Raw genomic sequence first — 25,228 nt, 5'->3', positions numbered from 1 at the left:
CTGAAATAGTCTGTATGGGTTGTGTTGAAATGAACATCATGTTGCTGTTGCAGTACTGAAACAGTTGATGTATTTGGTGCTGTTGACTGCGTAGTATTTGTTGGTTAAACAACGTAAAGCTTTCCAGTCTCAGGCCATGTCTACACTACAAAGCTTGCCAATTCAAGTTACATCAGCAGACAGCTGCTGTAGTTACTATATTGCTTGTCTGTGTGCATACTTGGCTCCCTGCATCTGCTTCTTTCCTTCTTAACTCCCCAGCTGACCCCTTAGCTCCCCTGGCTCATGAAGCCGTATGCCAGCCACCTTGACAGCAGCAAGGAAAGATTCAGCTGCGGACTGAGCAGGTGCACAGTGATAGCTGAATGTGCTTTTGATAGATTGAAGTGTCCCTGGCATTGTTTACTCGTTGGATTGATCTGTGTGAAAAATATCCCCTTGATTATAGTTGCCTGTTGTGTCCTGCATAATATCTGTGAAGCCATGGGAGAAAATTTGCCAAAGGGGTGGAGGGTGGAATGGAACGGCTGTTTGTTGAATTTGGACAGACAGACACAAGGGTTATCAGATGAGCTCCGTCCTCTTATGCCAGTAGCCTGTTAATTTCTGCAGGCCCCATTGCAGTAATCGCTGAGGGAAAGTGTCCTTCCATGGAGGAAGAAATAAGGCTGCCATCCCTAAAACTTTCGATAGAGGATTGCTGTGTACTTCTGTGGAAGTTTCATCAACATCTCTCAGGATTCAAGGGTCATCCCTGTGTACATAAACAAACTGCCCTGCCTAACTCTAGAGGGGAATGAAAAGCAGATAACAACTCTCTTTTTGTTGTTCCAGTACCTCTTCTAGTGCAAATAAATTAAGTAAAAGTTGCTAGCTGTGTCTTGCTAATTTGGTGGTGCCATCATTGTTATGGAAAATGCATTTACATACTCACCCAAGGTTCTTTTTCCTGTATCTGGCTCGCCTGCTGGGACTGACTAGATTTCAGTGGAGTCAAAAACAAGTCCTGGCTCACCCCCCCAGCCCCACCCCTGGCTCACCTGTTCCTTTACCCCTCCTTGCTGGTCACAGCAGGGGCCTGTAACTCGGGGTCCTTGAAAGTATCCATGGTGGTATGCAGGGTGGTGATGGGGTGTTGGCCAAGTATGGCAAAAAGCTTGATGTAAAAGCAGCAGGTCTGCAGCTCAGCACCCGATCGACTAGACCTCACTGGCTTTCTGGTATGTCTGCTGCAGTTCATTGGCTTTCACGCGGCACTGCTGCTGGTCCTTGTTGCACCCTGTCAAGGTTCCTTCCCCACTCTGAACTGTAGGGTACAGATGTGGGGACCCGCATGAAAGACCCCCTAAGCTTATTCTTACAAGCTTAGGTTAAAAAATTTCCCAAGGTACAAACTTTGCCTTGTCCTTGAACAGTATGCTGCCACCACCAAGCGTTTTAAACAAAGAACAGGGAAAGAGACCACTTGGAGATGTCTTTCCCAAAATATCCCCCTGCCTAAGCCCTTCACCCCCTTTCCTGGGGAAGGCTTGATAATAATGCTCACCAGTTGGTACAGGTGAACACAGACCCAAACCCTTGGATCTTAAGAACAATGAAAAATCTATCAGGTTCTTAAAAGAAGAATTTTAATTAAAGAAAAGGTAAAAGAATCACCTCTATAAAATCAGGATGGTAAATACCTTACAGGGTGATCAGATTCAAAACATAGAGAATCCCTCTAGGCAAAACCTTAAGTTACCAAAAGACACAAAAAAGGAATATACGTTCCCTCCAGCATAGCTTATTTTACCAGCCATTAAACAAAAGAAAATCTAACACATTTTCTAGCTAGATTACTTGCTCACTTCACAGGAGTTGGAAGGCTTGCATTTCTGATCTGTTCCCAGCAAAAGCATCACACAGATGGACAGAAGCCTTTGTCCCTCCCCCGTCCCCCCTCCAGATTTGAAAGCATCTTGTCCCCTCATTGGTCATTTTGGGTCAGGTGCCAGTGAGGTTACCTTAGCTTCTTAACCCTTTACAGGTGAAAGGGTTTTGCCTCTGGCCAGGAGGGATTTTATAGCACTGTATACAGAAAGGTGGTTACCCTTCAATTTACATTTATGACATGCCCCCCAAATAACAGAGTGAAACACTGGCTGTGATTTCTTCCTGGAGCTCTAGGAGAAAACAGAGTTAATAAGACACATGCACCTCTAAATATACTACTAACTCTATGAAGACAAACAGTATTTTCCACATCTCAAGGACGTTTTTAACCAGTTGATTCTGGCAAACTTTCATGGAAGAGTGCATCAGCCACTTGGTTAGAAGCTCCTGAAATGTGTTGTATGTCGAAATCAAAATCTTGGAGAGCTAAACTCCACCGAATAAGTTTTTTGTTATTTCCCTTGGTGGTGTGAAGCCACTGTAGCGCAGCATGATCAGTTTGCAGGTGCAAACGCCGTCCCCAAAGCGTAGATGATGGCATTACATTCCTTTTCACTGATTGACCAGTGGACAGCTTCTTGCTGAGAAACATGACAGGATGGAACTCTTGATTTGGTCCTTCCTGCATTAAGACTGCTCCCACACCACGCTCGGACACATCTGTGGTTACTAGGAATGGTTTGTCAAAGTCTGGGGCCCTTAGCACAGGGTCAGACATAAGTGTTGCTTGATCAGCTCCTTGATCTGCTGTCATTGCATACGCCCAAGGGTCATGGAGAGGTTCACCTCTTCCACGCCATCATCACTTTTCCCTTCGTAGTATACACCTTCAGGCCACTCAGCCTCCTCTTCTCCCTGGGCTGTAAACTGACAAACCTTTAATTCTCTGGAATAAAAGGGCTTCAGAGAATTAATAGGGTACACTTTAAGCTTTCAGTTGGAGGTGGGGAATGCTATGAGATAATTAACAGCTCCCAGTCGCTCTTGGACCGTGAATGGCCCTTCCCACGATGCTTCCATTTTATGGGCCTTTAAGATCATGACCTGGTCCCCTACTTTGAAGGACCACTCCCTGGCATGTTTATCATACCAGACTTTTTGCTCTTTTTGAGCATCTTTCAGGTTTTCTTTAGCAAGGGCTAAAGAGGTTCAGAGGGTCTTTTGTAGGTTGGTTACAAAGTCCAGAATGTTAGTTCCTGGAGAAGGTGTAAATCCCTCCAATTGCTGCTTCACCAACTGTAATGGCCCCTTAACCTCGTGGCCATATACAAGTTCAAATGGTGAAAACTCTAAACTGGGATATGGTACAGCTCTGTAGGCAAAGAGCAACTGCTGCAACACTAGGTCTCAATCATAGGAGTGCTCATTTACGAATTTACGTATCATGGCCCCAAAGTTCCATTAAACTCTTCCACCAGGCCATTTGTTTGGTGGTGGTAAGGGATGGCAACCAAGTGGTTCACCCCATGAGCTTCCCAAAGGCTTTCCATAGTTCCTACCAGGAAATTAGTTCCTGCATCTGTAAGGATGTCAGAGGGCAAACCTACCCTGGCAAAAATGTCTGTTAGTGCCTGGCACACACGTTTAGCCCTGGTGTTGCTTAGTGTTACTGCTTCCGGCCATCAGGTGGCAAAATCCATGAAAGTCAGTGTGTACTGCTTTCCCTCTGGGTGTCTTTTTCAGAAAAGGACCCAGAATATCCACAGCTACTCGCTGAAATGGAACCTCAATGATGGGAAGTGGCTGGAGAGGGGCTTTGACCTGGTCTTGGGGTTTTTTCACTCTTTGGCACACTTCACAAGACCGGACATAGGTAGAAACATCCTTGCCCATTCACTCCCAGTGGAACGACTTTCCCAAATGGTCTTTGGTTCTGTTCACCCCAGGATGGCCGCTAGGATGATCGTGGGCTAAGCTTAAGAGCTTTACCCGGTACTTAGTTGGAACTACCAACTGTCTCTGAGGATGCCAGTCTTCCTGGTGTCCACCAGAAAGAGTTTCCTTGTATAAAAGTCCTCTTTCTACAACAAACCTGGATCGATTAAAAGATCTGAGAGGCGGTGGGTTGCTCCATGCCACCATCCAAGCTCTCTGGAAGCTTTCAACTGCTTCCTTTTCAGTGTGGAACTGTTCCTTTGATGCTGGAGACATCAGTTCCTCATTGGATTGTTGACCTGGGCTTGGTCCCTCTGGAAGCAATGCAGGTGATGGGGCTGTTTCCATTGACTGTGAACCACTCTCCGCTGGTGCACTCCACTCCGCATGTTGGGGTTCAGGCTTCGGCTGAACCTCTTGTGTCGGGTTATCTGCTGGTGCCAGTGCAGGTTCGGTGGGGCCCTCTGACGTTGGGGTTGCAAGTACTGGATTCGGTGCTGGTGGTTCCGCTGGATCTGGGACTGGCTCTGTCTGGGTCTCTGGGACTGGATCCACTACTGCTGTTGCTGATGTTGTCATGGGGTCCGGTTCCATCATGACCGGGTCCTGGTAGAAATTTACGGAACACAGCTAGGTGTGACAGCTTGCTTAGCCTGGCTGCGGGTGACCATTCCCACCCTCTTGGCTAGCTTCACATGATTGGCCAAGTCTTCCCCCAACAGCATGGGGATGGGATAATCATCATAGACTGCAAAAGTCCACGTTCCTGACCAGCCCTTTTACTGGACCGGCAGCTTGGCTATAGGCAAGTAAAAAGAGTTTGACTTGAAGGGTTGAATCATCACTTGGACCTCTGGGTTGATTAAATTGGGGTCCACTAAGGAAGCATGGGTAGCAGACACTTGTGCTCCGGTGTCCCTCCATGCTGTGACTTTCTTCCCGCCCACAGTCACGGTTTCCCTCTGCTCTGAGGGTATCTGGGAGGCATCTGGTCCTGAGGACCCCGGTGTGATTCCGGTGCAATGAACTATAATCTATTGGGGTTCTTGGGGAAGTTAGCCTTTACATGCCCTGGCTTGTTACATTTAAAACATCGTTCAGCTGACAGGTCACTGGGGCGAGATGGGTTGCTGGAGAACAGTGTGGTGGGACGATAAGGTTTCTGGAGTGTTCCTTGGGGTGTAGTTGGGGCCTTGGGCTGCCCCCAGTAGTAGGGTGTGGCCTGAGGGTGTCCCTTCTGGTATCCGCTCCCACTGCGAGCAGGGTTGTTCCTCTCTCCTCCCTCTACCCGTTTTGTTCCAGTTTGCCCTGCCTCTCTGGCGGTCTGGGACTGCTCATATTGATCAGCATGATAAGCAAGACTTCCTGCTGAGTCCATTTTCTTATCTCATAAACACTGTTTTATATCATTCTTGGACATATTCAGGAATTGCTCCTGTATCATCAAATTCCATATTCCTCCAAAGCTAGTTACATCCCTTCTGTTGAGCCATTTATCAAACAGGTCTGTCATCTGGTTTACATAAGCCACATTACTTAGTCCAGGTCCTCTCTTAAGGGCTCTAAATTTTACTCTGTAAGTTTCAGGTGTAACTTGAAATTGTTTTAAAACAAAATCCTTGAATTTATTATAGTCAGAAGCCTCCTCAGTAGGCATCTTATTGAATATGTCCAGAGCTCTTCCAGTCAATTTTGCAACCAATGTGGTCATCTTGTGAGCTTCAGGGATTTGATGGAGTGTGCACAGTCTCTCAAAGGTGAGAAAATATTCAGCAATATCACTGGATTCATTATACTGTGGACATAGTCGCTCCCATTTGTGGATTGTTGGGGATGGATTGTTAGGGTTATTCAGTATATTCTGCTGAGCCTTTGCCTTCTCCATCTCCAGTACATGCTTCCTCTCTTTTTCTTTCTCCTCCATTTCTTTTTCCTTTGCCTCCTCAGCATGCATCCTCTCTTTTTCCCTCTCCTCCGTTTCTTTTTCCTTCTCCTTCACAGCTCTCCTGGTGTGGAAGCCTCGATTTCTTTTTCTTTGGCCGCTTGTGCATCCATCTCCATCTGTCTGAGTTCTGTCAGTCTTTCATGTTCCTTTTGTCTTTCCTCAGCCTCAAATCTGGCTAATTCCAGCTTCCGTTGAACATTGTATTCTGTCATCCTGACCTCTCTGTTTTTAACTAATTTTACATCCGAGAGTCAGAAAGAAAGCTTATGCTTAAATAAATTGGTTAGTCTCTAAGGTGCCGCAAGTACTCCTTTTCTTTTTGCGAATACAGACTAACACGGCTGTTACTCTGAAACCTTTTGTTATGGCTGCTACTCTGTCCCTCAGGCAGAGAGACAGAATCTACAGCTGCAATCACCATTTACAAAACATTTTAAAATCCTGCTGTGCTTCTGGTTCAAAATGATCCCACCGCTCTGCCACCACGTCAAGGTTCCTTCCCCACTCTGAACTCCAGGGTACAGATGTGGGGATCTGCATGAAAGACCCCTTAAGCTTATTCTTACCAGCTTAGATTAAAAACTTCCCCAAGGTACAAACTTTGCCTTGTCCTTGAACAGTGTGCTGCCACTACCAAGCATTTTAAACAAAGAACAGGAAAAGAGACCACTTGGAGACGTCTTTCCCAAAATATTCTCTCTCTCCCCCCCCCCCCCCCCCCCGCAAGCCCTACACCCCCTTTCCTGGGGAAGGCTTGATAATGATCCTCACCAATTGGTACAGGTGAACACAGACCCAATCCCTTGGATCTTAAGAACAATGAAAAATCTATTAGGTTCTTAAAAGAATTTTAATTAAAGAAAAGGTAAAAGAATCACCTCTGTAAAATCAGGATGATCACATTCAAAACATAGAGAATCTCTCTAGGCAAAACCTTAAATTACAAAAGAAAATCTAACGCATATTCTAGCTAGATTACTTACTAACTTCACAGGAGTTGGAAGGCTTGCATTTCTGATCTGTTCCCAGCAAAAGCATCACACAGAACCCTTTGCTCCCTCTCTGCCCCCCCCTCCAGATTTGAAAGAATCTTGTCCCCTCATTGGTCATTTTGGGTCAGGTGCCAGCGAGGTTACCTTAGCCTCTTAACCCTTTACAGGTGAGAGGGTTTTGCCTCTGGCCAGGAGGGATTTTATAGCACTGTATACAGAAAGGTGGTTACTCTTCCCTTTATATTTATGACACACCCCTTCTCCTGCATCCCCTAAGCAATCTGCTCATTGATGTCAGTGTTTCTACAGCTTGTTCTGAGCTATGCTTGCACAGCCTCTTCTTCCTACGGGCCCAAGAGATCCATTATCTCCTGTGTACTCTAGGCAGGAGTGCATCTGGAGTGTGTAGCCAGCATGGTCAGCCTGGCAGTTTCACACAACAGTGGAAAGCAGATAGAGGTGTGCTCACCACCCTGTACGACCAGGAAAAGGCATTTCAAAAATTTGCAGGGGTTTTAATGGGGTTTTGAGGGAGAGCTGGTGGTGTATGTGGCCCCCTACAATTGTGGCCAGAGCAGTCAGTGTTTGACATTTTGAGATAGCTGCTGGAGGACTTCTAGGGTTGACATAAGTAATGTAGTATCTACACCTGCTCTGTGCTGACATCTGAACATCAAGCATGACTTAATGCCACTCAGGGAGCTGGTGTTATTACATTGACATAATGGGACACTTACATCAGTGGGAGACAACTTAAGTGTAGACAAATGCACAAGTAGGCTTATGTCGACCTAACTTTGTATTGTAGACCAGGCCTAAATGTAGTGCAACTAGAGTCTACGGAACTGAGAACAATTCACATAATGGTAGAAGCCTTCATAATGGTAGAACTTTCAGACTTCAACTTGAGACACTAACTTTTGGTGCCTTTGCTTGCTGCTTGGAAATCTTCAATTTTCCATACTATTAATTAGATTGTTCTTATAAATGAATATTTGTATTTTTGTAAAATACTCAACACATGCATGCCCTTCATTATTTCTTTTAATATCTCAGGTTGTCCTTTTGTTTCTCAGAAAAATACTGAAATAAAGAGTCGAAATACATGAGTGGGGATCAGGCACTAAATGGCATAAAAGGTGGTGGCAATGGATGGCCCCACTGCTCTTTTAACATTTGTTAAAATGCAAAATAGTCTAGGGAACTGGAGATTCTTTGGGAATGTCCCTGGCAATAAAATCTTGACAGTCCGCTGCTCTTCGTTGTGTTGCTACTAAAATTTAAGAAAAACAAAATTAAAAAATTCACTTCCGTGTAACATGTTGACAGTAAAATATAGGACTGTAACTTTTAAAACTAAATTTTAGTAGGCTAGTGCCAGTTTTCAATGATTTTATCCTCTTCCTGTACTTGTACTGTCAAAATTACAATAATGTAAAATAAAATCTAACTGGTTAATTTTTTTACTGGTGTATTTAAGACTAAAATAACATTTTTTGTGCATCTCAGGGGTTCTAAAACTTCATTGCACTGCGACCCCCTTCTGACAACAAAAATTATTATATGACCCCAAGACAGGGGACCAAAGCCTGTGCCCACCTGATTCCCACTGCCCCTGGTAGGGGAGCCAAAGCCTGAGCCCCACTTCCCTGTGCGGGGTATGGGTCAAAGCCGAAGCCCAAGGGCTTCAACCCGAGCCAGGGGGCCTGTAACCTGAGCCCTGCTGCCCAGGGCTGAATCACTTGGGCTTCGGCCCATAAAATGGGGTTGCGACCCACTTTGGGGTCCTGATGCACAGTTTGAGAACCACAGCTCTATCTTAAAAGTAAAGCAGATTTGTCAAACCAATTTTTTTTTCTAACAGTTGTTTATTTTCCCATTGTTTTTAAAATGTGATCACAAATTTAAAAGAACCACAGGATTGATTAAAGAATTAGAAAACCTGCTTTCTAGTGAAAGTTCAATCTATTTAGCTTAACAAAATGAAGGTTTATGGTTGACTTGATTATAGCATATGAGTATTTACATGGGTAACTGATATTTAATAATGGGCTTTTCAATGTATCCAAGAAAGGTAAAACATGGTTCAGTGGCTGGAAGTTGAAGCTAGACAAATTCAGACTGGAAATAAGGTGCACATATTTAATGACGAGAGGAATTGGCTATTGGAACAGTTTACCAAGGGTCATAGTGGATTCTTTATCGCTGATAATTTTAAAATCAAGGTTGGATTTTTTTTCTAAAATATGTTCTAGGAATCATTTTGGGGAACTTCTATGTATTAAACAGGAGGTTACCCTAGATTATCACAATGGTCCTTTTTGGCCTTGGAATCTGTGAAAACTCTTTTGCCTGGGAATGTAATGCATTGTATCAAGTGTGTTTATAGTCTCATAATTGAGCCAGATAGCTTGCTTAATTTAACTGTATTTTAATATAGTAGATAACTTACCAGAACTTCCTATTCCTCCGCAAAACGTACAAATCTCTGTTTAAGCTGAATTTTCATAAATTAACAGAGGAACAGAAAAAAATCTTCAACGTGAATTCATATGAGGCAGTTTGGAAGGGGCATGTCTAAGGGGAGTGATCACAGAGCCAATGTACAAGAGAGTAGATAGCACCATTTCTAGAAGTTCCTATTTTGCAGTATAGGCACTTAAATTTTGCACTGCAATATTTTATTAATGTAATTTCATTTTTCTTAAAGTAACACTTGCTTATATAATCTCAGATTGTGTGTCATACAGGCTAAGATTACAAATTCTATAAAGGAACTGAGAAAAAACAAGCAAAGCATTTTCGATCAGCTGTTCCCATCATGTGACACATATATGAACAACCAGTTTTTTTCCCCTTGTCCAATTATCAGGGCTACCACACTTTCCAATGCAGTCTCTTCCCTTGCGAGCACTGGCCTGTCTCTCACTAAAGTGGATGAAAGGGAAAAACAAGCTGCATTAGAGGAAGAGCAAGCTCGTTTAAAAGCTTTAAAGGTAGGTGTTTTTCTGTTTACAGAAAAGTTAAGGTCACTTTTATAATTGCACATACTGTGCATATGCATCTCATTGGAGTTTCTTATAATAGGTCATAAAAGTTACGGAGGGTTTTCCCTTTATCAGTTATTCAGTTTCTAAAACAGGCATGTGACATCTTTTAACCCCGCAAATGTACTGGCTTTTCTTTCTGTATGTAAATAGACATTCATACTTGACTGCCATCTTATTGTATGAAATAAGTAAAGAGAATTCTTTAGAGTTTTGTTTTACTTACTTCAGAAGCCATATAAACAAACCCTGTTTGTCGATTTCTTATGCCAGCTCACTTTCCCAACAGGAACAACGTCTAAAAGAACTTGCAAAGAAACCTCATACCTCTTTAACGACAGCAGCCTCTCCTGTGTCTACTGCAGCGGGAAGCATAATGACCACCCCAGCCGTTGATATTTTTTCCACCCCTAGCTCTTCAAACAGGTATGTTTCAGTAGTTATGCTTTCATTATTAGTTAGCTCCAGCTGCACTGCCATTGTGTGTTGCAAAAACTTACTCTTACCTAGAATCTATCCATAAGTGATTTTTGATAGCTATTTCAGTGAGAACATCTCATTCATATAAGCATGACATGTAGAAATAATTTTTCCTCCTCTCTCTCTTCAGATTAATTTGATAAACTGTTTAATGACCCTTGCAATTCTTCTTGTTAATCTGAATGCCAGTTATGCTCAGCACATATACTCCCCTGCCCTCAAGGACCTTACTAAATAGGTTGGCAAAGGTCAGGCATACATTCTCACTGATGGGTCCAGAGGATGGTGCTTAATTTAATCTCTCATCTGTATTTTTTTTTTTAAATGGGTTACTGATACAGGTGACTATTTGTGGGTGTTTCAGAAGAGAATTTGAGGGCAGGGGTTTGAATGAAGAAAGTGTGAGTGCCACTAGGGTAAAGAAGCTATGTAAGTTCTGTCACAGAGCATTATTTAATGCTTTCCCTGGCCTCCCATACCAACAGTTCCTGCTGTTCAGTTCTGAGCTTAGTTTATAAAAATGCTATTAGGCCTGGTTTGCACCACAAAGTTAGATGTACATAAGGCAGCTTACGTCAACCTAATTATGCCAGTGTACAAACTACAGCATTGCTCCCGCCGATGTAAGTGCCCTATTACATCGTCGTAATAACTCCACCTCCACAAGAGGTGTAGGGCTCAGTGCGACGCAGTGTCCATATAGACACTGCTGGTTACTTACATTGGCTGTTGGCTGTCATTCTTGTCAAGAAGGCTGATCGCAGCTTGGGCTGTCACCCTGGGGCGGGTACGGGTTTCCAGCTAGAGCCCGGCTGCACTCCACCCTCACCTGGGGCTCCGGGCTCCCAACTGACCTGGAGCACCGGGCTCCCTGCTTGGAGCCGAGCTGCCTCGGGCTCCCTGCTCCCAGCTGGGCTTTCCCCCGGGGTCCCGACTCCCCACTCCCAGCTGTATTACTCCCTGAGCTCCCTGCTCCCAGCCAGGCTGCTGCCCAGATTCCTGATGAGGATCCAAGAACCAAGGGTGGCGGGCAGCCATGCTCTCGCCGGGGAGCTGTACATGAAGCTGAGAGCCTGGGCTTTCAGACACACGCACTCACTCTCACTCTCTGAAGTCTGTGGAAGCACTCCTGGTGAGGATATGCACAACCAACAGAAGGAGGGTATTGTGATCATGAACCACGGCAGTAATTACTACGGAGGCTGTAAGTTGACTTAACATAGGGCAGCTTAAGTTTGTAGTATGTACATGCCCTTAGTCATACAAAATAGTACCATATTATGCAGGGACTTGGTCAGGATTTGAACCCAAAGAATGTTTAACCATTGCTCTGGAATTTACAGGGGAACGTGCACATTTCCTCCCTTATCTCTTCGCTGTTCTTCAAAAACTGTTCGCACTCTGGTAGGCTTTATTTCCCACTGGGCAACAAATATAGGAAATTATTTATAGGACACCAACCATTTATCAATTATCTGAATCAAATAACACTTTCAGAATTACAGAAATGAGCAGTTGTTAGTAACCGGAAGTCATGAGGGTAAAAACAGAAGAGTATATGGCATTTGAGTTGCTTCCTTGATAAAGGACAAAGCATTTAAAATGATCAGATGTAATTTTATTTGTTGGATATCCAAAACATTTGTTAATCTCATCAATGATTGTCTGAAACCCAAGCTTTGGCAAAGCTACTTTAACAGCCAGAAAATTACATTACAGATAGACATCGTTTGCAGATGAAAAGTTCAGTAAGTGTTTTAATCTGTTCTAGCCTGCTTTGGTTTTCAAAATATATGTTACAAAATACAGTTTTGCTAACCCTCTCTCTTGTTGCTGAGATGAAGTATTTCAAGAACATACCTTGAGCAGTAGTCTTCTGAGTCAGATATTACTTTCCTTTGTTTCTTAATGTTCTCTCATTTCCGTTTTTTCTAGTTAAGAGCTGGTAGTAGAGTAGATCCCAGTAGAGCCAGTGCCAGTGTACTGATAGGCTGACAAGGGATCCAAAAGAACTTTCTAAATAATATCTTCAGTTATGGCCAAAGGCACGTCTGCCTTCAGATGGGGAATGGTGCATATCTTTGGGCACTTTAGATTTTGGGTCTCTTAGCCCTGGTCTACGCTAGGGTGGGATCGATGTGAGTTATGCAGCTTCAGCTATGTGAATAACATAGCTGAAGTCAATGTACTTAAATCAACTTACTGTGGAGTCTCTACCGCGGTGAGTCGACTGCTGCTGCTCCCCTGTCAACTCTGCCTGCACCTCTCGCAGCGCTGGAGTATAGGAGTCGACGGGAGAGCGTTCGGGGGTTGATTTATCGTGTCTAGACTAGATGCGATAAATCAGTCCTCACTGGATCGATTGCTGCCTGCCGATCTGACGGGTAGTGAAGACATACCCTTAGTAAGCAACATAGTTCTATTCCTGCTGATCTACAAGACCCACTAATGCTGCATTTCAGTGTGTGCTGAAGGGAACATACTGATCTAACTTACGCTATCCCATTAATGTTGGGCAGTAACTATAAAATGAGCCAATTCATAGGAAGTTAGATTAATGCAAAAGACAAGCATCTTATCCGAAAACTAAGAGTTGTGTTTATTTGGGCATTTATATCACTTAAGTATACTTTTATCGTTATATACTCGCTGTAATACAGGTTGTAATGCTTTCAGACCCAGATGGACAGCGTCTAGTAATGCTGTATTCTTCTTTGAGTATATGTCTCTTCTGTGGATGCTCCACCATAGGACACTTATGTGCCTGTGCGCTCTTGACCAGAAATTGCAAAGCAGTGTCTGCAGGCCTGCACGCTCGTACTCCCATACAAAGGCGTAGAGAGAGGTGCGGACCTGCCACCATTCAGTTCCTTCTCACCTGCTTGCGGCTTGAAACAGAACATTCAGTGTCTGCTGTTTTTACAGCTTCCTACTTTTCACTTACTGTGCATTTCTTATTATTCCCTTCTTTCTTTTTTTAGTTATTTAGTTCATTTGTTGTTCTCTGGTATTTCAGCACAGTTGTGCTTTAAAAAGGGGGTTCCTGCCCCATTTATTTTGCTGAACCCTTGCTTTAGTACTCTGACATTCAGGGTTATGCTGAAGACATCAGGGTTCAAGCCTTGTCAGAGCTGTCTCAGGTCTTTTCCCCATAGCAGTAGGCATTCCAGCTTCTCTGGTGTCTTGGAGACACCCATGTGCTGGCAAAGTGCAAGGTCTGCATGGCATTCAAAGGCAGGTCTTGAAAGGATAGATGTGCTAGGTTGAAGCTCCTCCTGTTGTAGTGCTCCCCAGCTCCAGTGTGGGGTCTGCTTCCCCGTCTCCCCCATACATCAGCTTCAACATGTCAGGCCGCTCTGGTGACTGTGGAAGCCCCAACAACCGTTCCACAGATGCAGTCTTGGAAGAGAGGCTTCTTTCTCTTTTTTGTCAGGCAATCTAAGAAAAGGGGTCAGTGGCCCCATAAATTTGATTCCCGAGAGACCTTGCTGAAATTGATACCGAGGCATCAGTACTGCCTAAGTAGCTAGGATCAGATGTCTGCCAGGCAGTGCAAAGTACCTACCTCAATACCTCCTGATGTATTTAAGCACCAAGAAGCACACAGCATTTCTACATGAGCCGTGATGTCATCCTCATCTCACAGCCATATAGAGCACCCAGACTGGTGTCACTGTGTATGGTACCAGAGAGGCCATCTCCTGACTGGTACTGATCCCTGTTCCAGGCCCCAGTACCAGCTGCATTAGGCTACCATAGTCTTCCAGCATTCTAGATTTCTTTCCCCAGGAGATGGTATTATATCGGAGGAACTGGAGTCTTCTCTCTTAAGGAGCTCCACAAGACCCTCCCTCCCCAATACTGCTCCGACATCTGCAACCTGAACTCCTCTTCATCGGACCAGGACCCCTACTCTTGGTACTAACACCAATGCTAGAAGCCCCCTCTTCAGAGTCAGAAACAATATCCTCCTCTGGACTGAAGTATCGGTACGAGTCTGTGATGCTGAACCAGCATATTCCTCTAAGCTCTTATACTGAAGAGGACTTTTCAGAGCTCACTAGTCATCCTGGACCTAGCAGTTGTAAATACACTTGGGGTCATTTTCCTACTCATTGGGCTTACTGGAACTCCTGGAGACACCCTTGCGAGCCATTTTAAAGGGTACCAGCCAAAAGGAAAACTCAACACCTGCCAGTACCACGTCACTGTCTGACAGACCATCCTCCGGCACAGTCTGCTCCCTTGGTACTGAGAGACCCAATAGCACCACTGCTCTTTTATGCTGATGACTTTAGGGCCTTCCAGGACCTAATGAAACACAAGGTGGAATCCCTCCAGATCCTGTTAGAAGAGGTCAGGATTTAAATATCACTCCCCTTTCCCCAAGGAAAGATGGCCCTACCATCTTAGACAATCCAGGAAGTTTTTGGAAAGCGTAGGGGACAATTTCCTGGCGCAAGTGCTAGAGGAGCCAACTGGGGGGGGCGCTTTTCTTGACCTGCTGCTCACAAACTGGGTAGAATTAGTGGGGGAAGCAAAAGTGGATGGGAATCTGGGAGGCAGTGACCATGAGTTGGTTGAGTTCAGGATCCTGATGCAGGGAAGAAAGGTAAGCAGCAGGATACGGACCCTGGACTTCAGGAAAGCAGACTTCGACTCCCTCAGGGAACGGATGGCCAGGATCCCCTGGGGGACTAACTTGAAGGGGAAAGGAGTCCAGGAGAGCTGGCTGTATTTCAAGGAATCCCTGTTGAGGTTACATGGACGAACCATCCCGATGAGTCGAAAGAATAGTAAATATGGCAGGCGACCAGCTTGGCTTAATGGTGAAATCCTAGCGGATCTTAAACATAAAAAAGAAGCTTACAAGAAGTGGAAGGTTGGACATATGACCAGGGAAGAGTATAAAAATATTGCTCGGGCATGTAGGAATGATATCAGGAGGGCCAAATCGCACCTGGAGCTGCAGCTAGCCAGAGATGTTAATAGTAACAAGAAGGGTTTCTTCAGGTGTGTTGGCAACAAGAAGAAAGCCAAGGAAAGTGTGGGCCCCTTACTGAATGAGGGAGGCAACCTAGTGACAGAGGATGTGGAAAAAGCTAATGTACTCAATGCTTTTTTTGCCTCTGTTTTCACTAACAAGGTCAGCTTCCAGACTGATGCTCTGGGCATCACAAAATGGGGAAGAGATGGCCAGCCCTCTGTGGATATAGAGGTGGTTAGGGACTATTTAGAAAAGCTGGACGTGCACAAGTCCATGGGGCCGGACGAGTTGCATCCGAGAGTGCTGAAAGAATTGGCGGCTGTGATTGCAGAGCCATTGGCCATTATCTTTGAAAACTCGTGGCGAACCGGGGAAGTCCCGGATGACTGGAAAAAGGCTAATGTAGTGCCAATCTTTAAAAAAGGGAAGAAGGAGGATCCTGGGAACTACAGGCCAGTCAGCCTCACCTCAGTCCCTGGAAAAATCATGGAGCAGGTCCTCAAAGAATCAATCCTGAAGCACTTGCATGAGAGGAAAGTGATCAGGAACAGCCAGCATGGATTCACCAAGGGAAGGTCATGCCTGACTAATCTAATCGCCTTTTATGATGAGATTACTGGTTCTGTGGATGAAGGGAAAGCAGTGGATGTATTGTTTCTTGACTTTAGCAAAGCTTTTGACACGGTCTCCCACAGTATTCTTGTCAGCAAGTTAAGGAAGTATGGGCTGGATGAATGCACTATAAGGTGGGTAGAAAGCTGGCTAGATTGTCGGGCTCAACGGGTAGTGATCAATAGCTCCATGTCTAGTTGGCAGCCGGTATCAAGTGGAGTGCCCCAAGGGTCGGTCCTGGGGCCGGTTTTGTTCAATATCTTCATAAATGATCTGGAGGATGGTGTGGATTGCACTCTCAGCAAATTTGCGGATGATACTAAACTGGGAGGAGTGGTAGATACGCTGGAGGGGAGGGATAGGATACAGAAGGACCTAGGCAAATTGGAGGATTGGGCCAAAAGAAATCTGATGAGGTTCAATAAGGATAAGTGCAGGGTCCTGCACTTAGGACAGAAGAACCCAATGCACAGCTACAGCCTAGGGACCGAATGGCTAGGCAGCAGTTCTGCGGAAAAGGACCTAGGGGTGACAGTGGACGAGAAGCTGGATATGAGTCAGCAGTGTGCCCTTGTTGCCAAGAAGGCCAATGGCATTTTGGGATGTATAAGTAGGGGCATAGCGAGCAGATCGAGGGACGTGATCGTTCCCCTCTATTCGACATTGGTGAGGCCTCATCTGGAGTACTGTGTCCAGTTTTGGGCCCCACACTTCAAGAAGGATGTGGATAAATTGGAGAGAGTCCAGCGAAGGGCAACAAAAATGATTAGGGGGCTGGAACACATGACTTATGAGGAGAGGCTGAGGGAGCTGGGATTGTTTAGCCTGCAGAAGAGAAGAATGAGGGGGGATTTGATAGCTGCTTTCAACTACCTGAAAGGGGGTTCCAAAGAGGATGGCTCTAGACTGTTCTCAATGGTAGCAGATGACAGAACGAGGAGTAATGGTCTCAAGTTGCAGTGGGGGAGGTTTAGATTGGATATTAGGAAAAACTTTTTCACTAAGAGGGTGGTGAAACACTGGAATGCGTTACCTAGGGAGGTGGTAGAATCTCCTTTCTTAGAGGTTTTTAAGGTCAGGCTTGACAAAGCCCTGGCTGGGATGATTTAACTGGGAATTGGTCCTGCTTCGAGCAGGGGGTTGGACTAGATGACCTTCTGGGGTCCCTTCCAACCCTGATATTCTATGATTCTATGATATCAGTCAGTGGGGTTATACTATTGCCTACATGTACTTTATGGAAAACACTTGCAGTCTATCTAGCAGGTCACCAGAATACGATTGCAGACTCCCTGAACAGAAACTTCCATCAGGACCACAAAAGGGAACTCAGCAACTGTCTTCTACAGCATCTGCCAAACCTGGGGTCTCCTAGAAGAAGGCCTCTGTGCTACCCCAATCAACACAAAATGTTACCTTTTTTGCTCCAAGGGAGGATACTGCTGGGTTATGTCCTGATAAGACCGTGGCCTCATACCCTGCAGGATGTTTACCTGCCTCTACATCTAATTCTCAAGATCTTGCTCAAACTGCAACAGGAAGGAGTGAGGGTTAGCCTCATAGTACAGTCCTGGCTAAGACAAGTGTGGTACTCAAACCTCCTTCACTTCTCCTCAATGTGTCTCCACCTTCCCATCAGGAGGGATCTCCTGTCATAAACTTAAGGCCCTTGATTCCCCCACAACCCGTTGTCCCTGAATCTGTGAGCATGGGTTGTAGATGTTTCTCAGGCATGGAGTAAACCTGTTCTATCGAGCAGGAAACCTACTACTCGCAAAACTTACCTTCAGAGTTGGAAACACTTCCATTCCTGGTGCTCTCTTCACTCCTGTCAACCATCAGACACTCCACTCCCCAAGATTCTAGACTACCTGTTGGATTTCAAGAGACAAGGTCTATCAGTTAGCTCAGTCAGAGTACATTTGGCCGCTATCACCGCCTTCCACTCAGTTCCTCCCATGACCAGATTTCTTAAAGGCTCTCACCACTTATTTCCTCCTGTTTGGAACCCGGCCCCCCACCCATGGCATCTAAATTTGGTTCTTGATGTCCTGTGGAAACCCTCCTTCAAACCAATGGCTACCTGCTCTCTCCTCCCCCTCTTTCTCAGACTTCATTCCTTATAATCATCACTTAGACTAGGTGAATGGGAGAACCTGGTGCTCTCATGACAGAACCACTATTCACTGACTTCTGCAGAGATAGTTACCCTATATCTCCATCCTGGTTTTCTCCCTAAGGTCTCATTGGAATACCATATTAATCAGAAAACCCACCTACCAGTATTCTATCCAATGCCTCCTGCCTCCAGGGAGGAAACTAGCCTATATACACTAACTAGATGTCAGGAGAACATCTTGCCTTCCACCTGCATAAAGTGCGTCTCAAGTTGCATCTTAACATGCTATGAGACTGCTGGAATACAACTCTGAGTGACAGAATGCTTCAATAGCACTTAGTCCATGTCTATAGCCCCTTTGAAAAACTTTCTGTAGCAGATATGTGCAGGTCTGCAACTTGGTCCTCCATCCATATGTTTGCCAAGCATTACGCTGTCGTACCTGCTTCTAGAACTGAAACAACAGTTGATGATGCAGTCCTCTGAACAGTCTTGCGCCTGCCTCCTTAGCACCCACCTGCATGTTAAGTTATTATTGGGGAGTGTCCTACAGTGAAGCGTCCATAGAGAGACAAACTCAAGGGAGAGGTTACTTACTGTACAGTGACTTGAGTTCTTTGAGCTGTTTTGTCCCTATGGACTTCACCTCTTGCCCTCCTTCCCCTCTGCTGCAAAGTCTCTGACTTTGGGCTTGAGAAAGAACTGAGTGGTGGCGGGTCCGCACTTCCCTATTTGACTTCATGTGGGAGCATGAGAAACTGCTCTGCACAGGTCCATGGGCGCTGCTTTACAGTCTCCCGTTGAGAGCACACTGACGTGCACAGGTCCTACGATGGAACACCCATAGGGACAAAGCATCTCAAAACGCAAATTAGGGTGCAGGTAAAGAATCTCTTCTTCCGACTCATCACATACTTAATACATATTACTTTAACTGAAATCCAAGCAAAAGAGCATAGAAGGGAATTTATTTCAATGGTTTGAGATGTTACGCATTGTCTCTATTTGTTTCTATCTATAGACAATGGGAGAAAAGTAAGACTAGAATTCCTCTTCTCTCTCACACTTCAAAAACTTACCCGAAGTTGAATTCTGTGTGCAGAGATTGGATTAGAGCAGAAGCTTCCCTGAATTTCATTTAGGGGCCACTGCTGTCCTAATCTACTTACTCTGAGAAGTCATCAGATACTACAGTGATAGGCACCAGTACAAAAGTTAGATTAACCTTTTCACTTCGACGGTATTGCCAACATAACTTGGATGTAAGTGATTTTGTGCACTGGGTTTAAAGTATTTATTATTCTGTCTCCTATATTGCTGGTGATTAAAGGAGACTTTAACTCTTAATGTACTATATGTAAAAATACGATTAGGACCTGGATGGACGCACTACTCCAGAGTTTTGAAGGAATTTGTTATAACTGTAAAATCTTATGAACTTAAGAGGACTCATTAACCTGTTTTTTCCTCTCCATTGTTTGAAAGATAGTTGACATCTTAAATACAACTGTTGTAATGACTTGTGTGCCCTTCTCCCCCATTTCCATGTGTTAATCGTGGAAATTTTTCCTCTTCTCTTCAATGAGTTTTGGGGCTTGACACCTCTTGGGTTTTGGATTTGTTTCCAATGGAGAGGTAAATAAATTTACCTTTTTTTATGCATCAGCATCACCGAGGACAGAACAGCTGTGGCCAGTGTTTAAAAAAACTTCAAAAGCTTTAAAAAAGTTTATCAGCATTATAGTCATTGAGCCAAATTCTCTGCTGTACTCAATAAATGATGGTTTAGCTGAGGAGTGATCACAGAGGAGCCATTTGTAGTTCCAGTCTGGGACAAGTTCTGTGTCAGTTTGATTTCCTGGCACAGTTTAGAGATGCCACTTGCTACCAGTAGCCCCTGTGAGGTCACTTTGTGAGCTGGGCATGATTGAAGTGCAGGCATGCTTTGGCCACACTTGGACATCAGGGTCTGAAGAGAGTGTGAGAAATCGGTAGATTATACCCACCAAGCTTATGATTGCTCTCTGGTGATGGACTGGCACAGAGGGGCTTTAGCATGGCAGAGAATTGAGCTCGCTATGTTTACAATCCAAAGGTATTCCCCATCAAACTAAAAACAAACTGCTATAGTTATGTCCCCTTAATGTTTAGTGAATCTGTTCATAATAGTTGAAAATGCTGTCTTGTATTGAAAACTATTTGATACAGTTCAAACAGTTGTCCTCCTTTGTCTCTGTAGCACATCAAAGCTGCCAAATGATCTACTTGATTTGCAGCCAACCTTTCATCCATCTGTACATCCTATATCCACTGGGCCACAAGTAGGAGGTACATGGGGAGGTAAGAACTCTAAATTGGATCATGCTTCTAATTGCCATATAGCCAATCTCCCATCAGTGACATTCTCCATAGTTTAGACTATCCTTGCTAAAATAGGGAAACTCTGAAATCTTTAAAATGAATTCAGCAAGGACAAATGTAAGCTCTATATGAGAGGGAAGGATCAAACACAGGTGCAAACTAGAGCAGGGGTTCTCATACTTCATTGTACCGCGACCCCCTTCTGACAACCCCAGGAGAGGGGACCAAAGCCTGAGCCCGTCTGAGCCATGCAGCCCTGGGCAGGGGCCAAAGGGGAAACCCAAGAGCTTCATCCCCAGTGAGGCTGAAGCCCCTGGCCCTGGGCAGTGGGGCTCAGGCTTCTGCTTCGGCCCCAGGCCCCAGCAAGTCTAACGCCAGCCCTTGTGGCCCCATTAAAATGAGGTCATGACTCAGTTTGAGAACCGCTGAACTAGAGGGATGCAGATCATATTGAATGGTTTGGGGGTTTTATAAAGTACTTTAGGATGAAAGGGAGCTATTGGTAAAATAATTTAGTATGACCAATTGTATGAATCAGTACTGTAATACTTTCATGTTCAGTGCATCCAGATATTGCAAAACTACTTCATCCACAGCTGGGAGGACTCTTCCAACTAGTTGTCAACCACTTTTTTGGTGCCAAACATCCCAATATGAGATGCATTTCGTTTTGAGCACAAAATTTAAAAATAAACTAATTTGAAATAGTGCAGAAAAGAGCAATAAAATTATTTGAAACTAAGATCCCTGAGAAAAGCTTTTTTAGAGTGAGAAGGCTGAAACTAGACAGGGTGGCCTGTAACCACATAAAACAAAGATGCAGATTAGGCGAGTAATACAAACCACAAAGGCTTAAGAGTGCAGCAGAGAATTTTGGGTGAATATTAACAAAATGTTTAACTAAATCGTAGAATCATAGAAGGTTAGGATTGGAAGAGACCTCAGGAGGTCATCTAGTCCAACCCCAACTAAATCATCCCAGCCAGGGCTTTGTCAAGCCTGACCATAAAAACTTCTAAGGAAGGAGACTCCACCACCTCCCTAGGTAATGCATTCCAGTGGTTCACCACCCTCCTAGAATAGTTAGGAAATAGAAAAAACTGAATGGGACTCTGTTGAACCACTTTGACTGAAGCTCATGAAGATTAGAATTGACTGATCTTCCTAAGGTTTGGTTTAAGAATAGTAAAATTATCCTGTCACGTTGCATGGGGTAATCTAGATGACCCATTAGACAGAGGTCTTTTCTGGTGTAGATTATGTTGTACACCTGTGTACATAAAATTTGACTTTTCTTATGGGTAGCCAACAACATTCTACAAGGCAATTAAACAGATTAAACCATTTTCCTTCAAGAGTATTCAGACCTCAGATGTTTAGCAACCTGGTATTAGCATATTTAAATATTTCTTGGCTTGCCCCAGCCTTTCATGTTTCTTTTCCTATTACTTAAAGAGTGTTTGAGGATTTTGCAGATGATGATGAAACATGTAATTAATATATAAACTCACTGTTGTAATTGTGGGTATCCGTAGAGCACTAGAAACTTCAAGGAAGGGGTGTATTTTTTTATTTCTTTACATAAATATGTTGGATTTAGTAAAATGCTGAGCTAACTGAGGTGACATTTCAATTCCAGATTTTGTAGACATAAAATGATATGATAAATACACACGTTACCTTTCCAAATGAGCCCTGAGTGCTAAACTCCCATTTGGATTTGAGAAAAGAACTTGGTTTCAAACCAGGCATTAGAATACTTTACTTAAATACTTTTGGATTAATGAAAATATAGGCATTGGAACAGTGTTGTTTCCTGGTTTTTCTTTAACAGGATGAGAGCACTCAACATCTTGTCTCATTCTTCATTTTGTGAGCTTCGGCCTGCTTCAACTAATTTTTCTACCAGCAAGAGTAACGTTTCTAAAACACATACTGTGTGTGTTACCTGTTATTCCCTGTGGGCATGTATGTGTTCACATTCTGTATAACCTTGACAATTAACATTTGCGTGTAGGAAAGCTTTGCACACAATTCCAGGTAATGCATGGTGGTTCTACTACTAAATAGATTTTGTGCCTTATTTAAGTTTTAATATTTCAGGCTTTCACAAGGACTTCTAAAAATTTTGCTTCATTCTCCAGTGCTTCACCAGGTGCTGTGGTGGTGATGGTGGTGCTTTCAAAAATAGGATAATTCATCTGTTTTTCCTTTAATACAAAACACTACTGAGCAAAGCACCTTCCTCAGAAAGAGAGTCAGTGGAGGGCCTGTCAAGCTGTATTGAAATTGCATGCCTAGGATGAGTGAGAATTTAGAAATGGAAAAAAACTATTAACTGCTCTTACTGGTCTCCTTAGATCTTGTATGACTTTCTAGTACTTGGACAAGTCCAATTTTAAATGTCACAGGCAAAAGGGATTAATACCACTTCCTCACAAAAACCACATCCTAATATCTCAGTATTTTAGCGTTCCTGAAATTCAGCCTAAATTTCTCTTCTAGTAAGAGCCCCTAATAATAGCCGTTCCAGACTGTTCTATCTGCATAGGTGTAAACACCGTTTAAAATACTTGTAGAGATATATCAATAGCTACAAAGGTTTCAGGATTGGCTGGTGCTAAATTGTTTTGGATTATGGGCCTGAGAATTCTTTTTGTTTTTGTTGCATTGCATTTCATCCAAATATCTAAGCAGCATTACAAACGTTCACCCTCAACACTTATGTCAGGTAGGTAAGAAGTATTTTCTTCTTCGAGTAGTGTCCCTGTGGGTGCTCCACTGTAAGAGTGTCTGCACCTCTGATTGGAGATTTTAGGTAGCAGTGTCCATCTGGCCCACGTACCTGCTCTCCCTTCCACTTTCTCTTCCTTGAGCCTATCTAGCTCTGTGTGGGCAAACCGCCCTCAGTTCCTTCTCAGACGCTTCTTGCCTGAGATAGTGAGTAGCAATCTGATTTACTTACCCCATGTTTCATTATAGTTGATAGATTTTAATTCTGTTGCTTCTTATAGAGTTTTTGTAGCATATCTAGGACTTCCATTTTTACTTTTCCAAAACCCAACAAAAAAGTTTTTTTCTTTCTCCTTGTCCCCCCCCCAACCCCCCACCCTCAGTTTGGGCATTGCCCCCTGAAGGGGAATGCCCAGCTCCACCAAGTTTAAACAGTGCCTCTTCTGTAGAGAGGCAGTACTGGTTACGGACAGACACTGCTGTGTCCGGTGCCTTGGAAAGGCTCACATTCTGCAGAAGTGCACCTTCTGCCAGAAATTGAAGGCTAGGTCCTGAAAGAACTGGGAGTTAAAGTTGAAATGCCTCCTCATGGAGGTTGCTCTTAAATTCACACCCGACCCCTGTGCCAAATCCCTCCATGGTGAAGATCATTCCCAGAGCCTTCAAATTCTAGGGAGGGAGAACCACAGAGAAAATTGTCTGACTCCCCTTTCAGAGCTTCCAAAAAGAGGGCTGCAAGCCCTCAAGCTGAGCTCCTGACCAGCCAGAGGAGATCCCCAATGCCATCGGTCACCTTGGCACCAGTGGCTCCAAAACACGGTACCCAGAAGACACAGGACCTTTGGGTACAAGTTCTGCCATAATGCCTTAAGACCTGAAGGGCACAGGCTCTGAAGTGGTAGCACCATCTGCCAAAGATAACAGCGGAGACCCTGCTGCCTCTGCAAAATCGGTACTAATGAAGAAATCCTTGGCACTGACCACCTCGAAGCAGTCTTGATCGAACTGTGCCTCTCATAAAAGATCATCGGTACCGACAAGTCAGCGCAGGCAACATCTGACAGTAGATTGCAACGACAGTACTACAGGAATTGCACTTTTCTAGGGACATCATGATCGTGGAGATGCCAGAGTTCCTGTTACTCAGTACCGGGGCTCTGGTACTGAGCATGTCCCGCTCCACAGAATGACCAGTGGCTCTGGGGGCATTCGCCTCCAGCTTTCCTGTCAGTCCCACCCTATTCCAGTGAGGAGTTGGACAGTGACCAAAACAACACTCTGGCCTCACACCATACCCCCTCATTACAACAATCAGGACCCTCCCACGCACACTCTGATCCCCAACCCTCCTGGTATGGGCACTTCTGGGTGCCGCTACCCATGCCTTTTCCTCCATCCTAGTGGCCATACTGGGACCCGTGGGCAGCCTACAGGCACCATACTTCTCAGGCATCTAGCATCTCCTACAGAGAATCTACTAGATAGTCTCCTACAACCTCTGTATCTAGAATTCCAGAACTACAGGAGGAAACTTTTGAGAAGCAGGAGGCCAGACTACAAGAGGAGACTACATCACCGACAAATAGCTCCTCCTCACCAGCTGAGGCTGTGATGCCCTCTCTGCCATGACCGGCCAGTGATATCAAGTTTTTTTTGAAGAGGTGAACGACACCCACCACAAATTGCTGAACATATTTCATACCTTCTTCTCTTCAAGGATTGCCTTCCCAGTCAACAAGGTGCTTTTAGATCCTGCCTAGATTATCTGGCAGACACTAGCCTCTATTGTGCTGACATGTAAAAGGGCAGACAAGAAGTATTGCGTTCCCCCCAAAGAGGCAGACTTTTTTTTATTTTATATATATAATCTCCTCAGCCTAACTCTATTGTTGTAGATGCCGATAATTCGCTAGGAAAGCAACAACATGCTAAATAAACCCTGTACGATAGAGACTGGAAAAGGCTAGACTTATTTGGAAGGAAGACCTACTCCTCAGCATCTCTGCAATTCAGGATTTCAAACTACCAAGCCTTAATGGCAAAGTCTGATCACATGAATTATGGGAAACTCAGCATGTTTATTGACCACTTGCAAGAAGCACAATGAGAACAGTTTAAAGCCATCATCCATGAGAGCTAGCTGTT

General features: G+C 44.3%; 1 protein-coding gene across 22 annotated transcripts in view; it reads left to right on the top strand.

Annotated features, from left to right (window-relative positions):
• PICALM (phosphatidylinositol binding clathrin assembly protein) overlaps positions 1-25,228 on the top strand; it is a 119,333-nt gene that overhangs the window by 54,202 nt on the left and 39,903 nt on the right. For 18 of the 22 annotated variants that reach the window (XM_073336461.1, XM_073336480.1, XM_073336348.1 and 15 more), the window contains 3 exons: positions 9,617-9,740; positions 10,081-10,217; positions 20,229-20,329. In XM_073336461.1, coding sequence (XP_073192562.1) covers positions 9,617-9,740; positions 10,081-10,217; positions 20,229-20,329 — 362 coding nt within the window. Of the gene's footprint in view, positions 1-612; positions 909-9,616; positions 9,741-10,080; positions 10,218-20,228; positions 20,330-22,184; positions 22,391-25,228 lie in introns of those variants that run through there. The other 4 variants (XR_012157972.2, XM_073336511.2, XR_013635580.1 and 1 more) reach the window with 3 other exon arrangements.

Source organism: Lepidochelys kempii, chromosome 1 (genome assembly GCF_965140285.1).
Source record: "Lepidochelys kempii isolate rLepKem1 chromosome 1, rLepKem1.hap1, whole genome shotgun sequence".
NCBI lineage: Eukaryota > Metazoa > Chordata > Testudines > Cheloniidae > Lepidochelys > Lepidochelys kempii.
Note: the sequence above shows the minus strand (reverse complement) of the source record. Positions and strands in the feature narration are given on the sequence as shown.